General features: G+C 39.4%; 1 protein-coding gene across 1 annotated transcript in view; it reads right to left on the bottom strand.

Annotated features, from left to right (window-relative positions):
* Nucleotides 1-813, bottom strand: part of LOC119585258 — a gene marked incomplete in the record, with an annotated part of 14,895 nt that overhangs the window by 2,994 nt on the left and 11,088 nt on the right. Inside the window, 1 exon segment of the mRNA XM_037933926.1 lies at nt 69-443. Within this exon segment, the coding sequence (XP_037789854.1) occupies nt 69-443 (375 nt within the window).

Here is an 813-nt window from a genome sequence, read left to right on the forward strand (position 1 = left end):
CACATCAATGACAAACAATTTTTTTTCAAACAAATCAGAGACAGGTACACTAATACTGTTCTACTTACTGGCACCTCCAAAGTCAACACAAGAATATGCAATGCCTTCACCATCCCAAGTGACAGTTAGTATGTTCACACACTGTATCAGTACCAAGGGCTTGCCAAGGATACTCCCAGACTGCCCGCACACCAACACCAAGTGGTTAGTCTGTGAAGGTGATCTCTGTGTTTCTAGCATCTCCTCCTGATTCCAAGGCTCTGAATTTCCATAGCCAGAGTCCCAAGAGTGAGGGTCTTTGGATGATAGTAAGCCAGAGAATAGTAAGTCACCAAAGCTGTCATTATTCACATCCGGTAGAAGGAGGGCTGGCCCAGGCTTGTAGAATTTCAAAACTGATCGAGATGACTGAGTAGCATCTTGTCCAGGGAAAACTGATGACTCTGAAAAATTGGCAAATTTGGATTTAGTCATCTGTAAAATTACCTGATCTTAGAATTCTAAAATCAAATACAATGGAAGGACATACTATAAAAAGATTAAGCTCTATCTTTGTTCTGATAAAATGTAGTAAAATGGTACTATATTTGAAAAGGTGAAAATTGAAAATAACTTCCTTCAAAAAAAAACTCCTTTTAAGCAAGTCTGTCTCCACTTGAGTAATCTCACATGATGCACCTCTCCTGACCCAAAACTCTGTGAATAATTTCACCAAGCAAGGCCCTTCTTTGTTTATTGTGAGCAAACTATCTTCACCTGACAGACACTGTAAGACTTGTCAAGAGACAGAGACCTTCATTAGTTAACCTATTG

Source organism: Penaeus monodon, chromosome 19 (assembly GCF_015228065.2).
Source record: "Penaeus monodon isolate SGIC_2016 chromosome 19, NSTDA_Pmon_1, whole genome shotgun sequence".
In the NCBI taxonomy this organism is placed as follows: Eukaryota; Metazoa; Arthropoda; class Malacostraca; order Decapoda; family Penaeidae; genus Penaeus; species Penaeus monodon.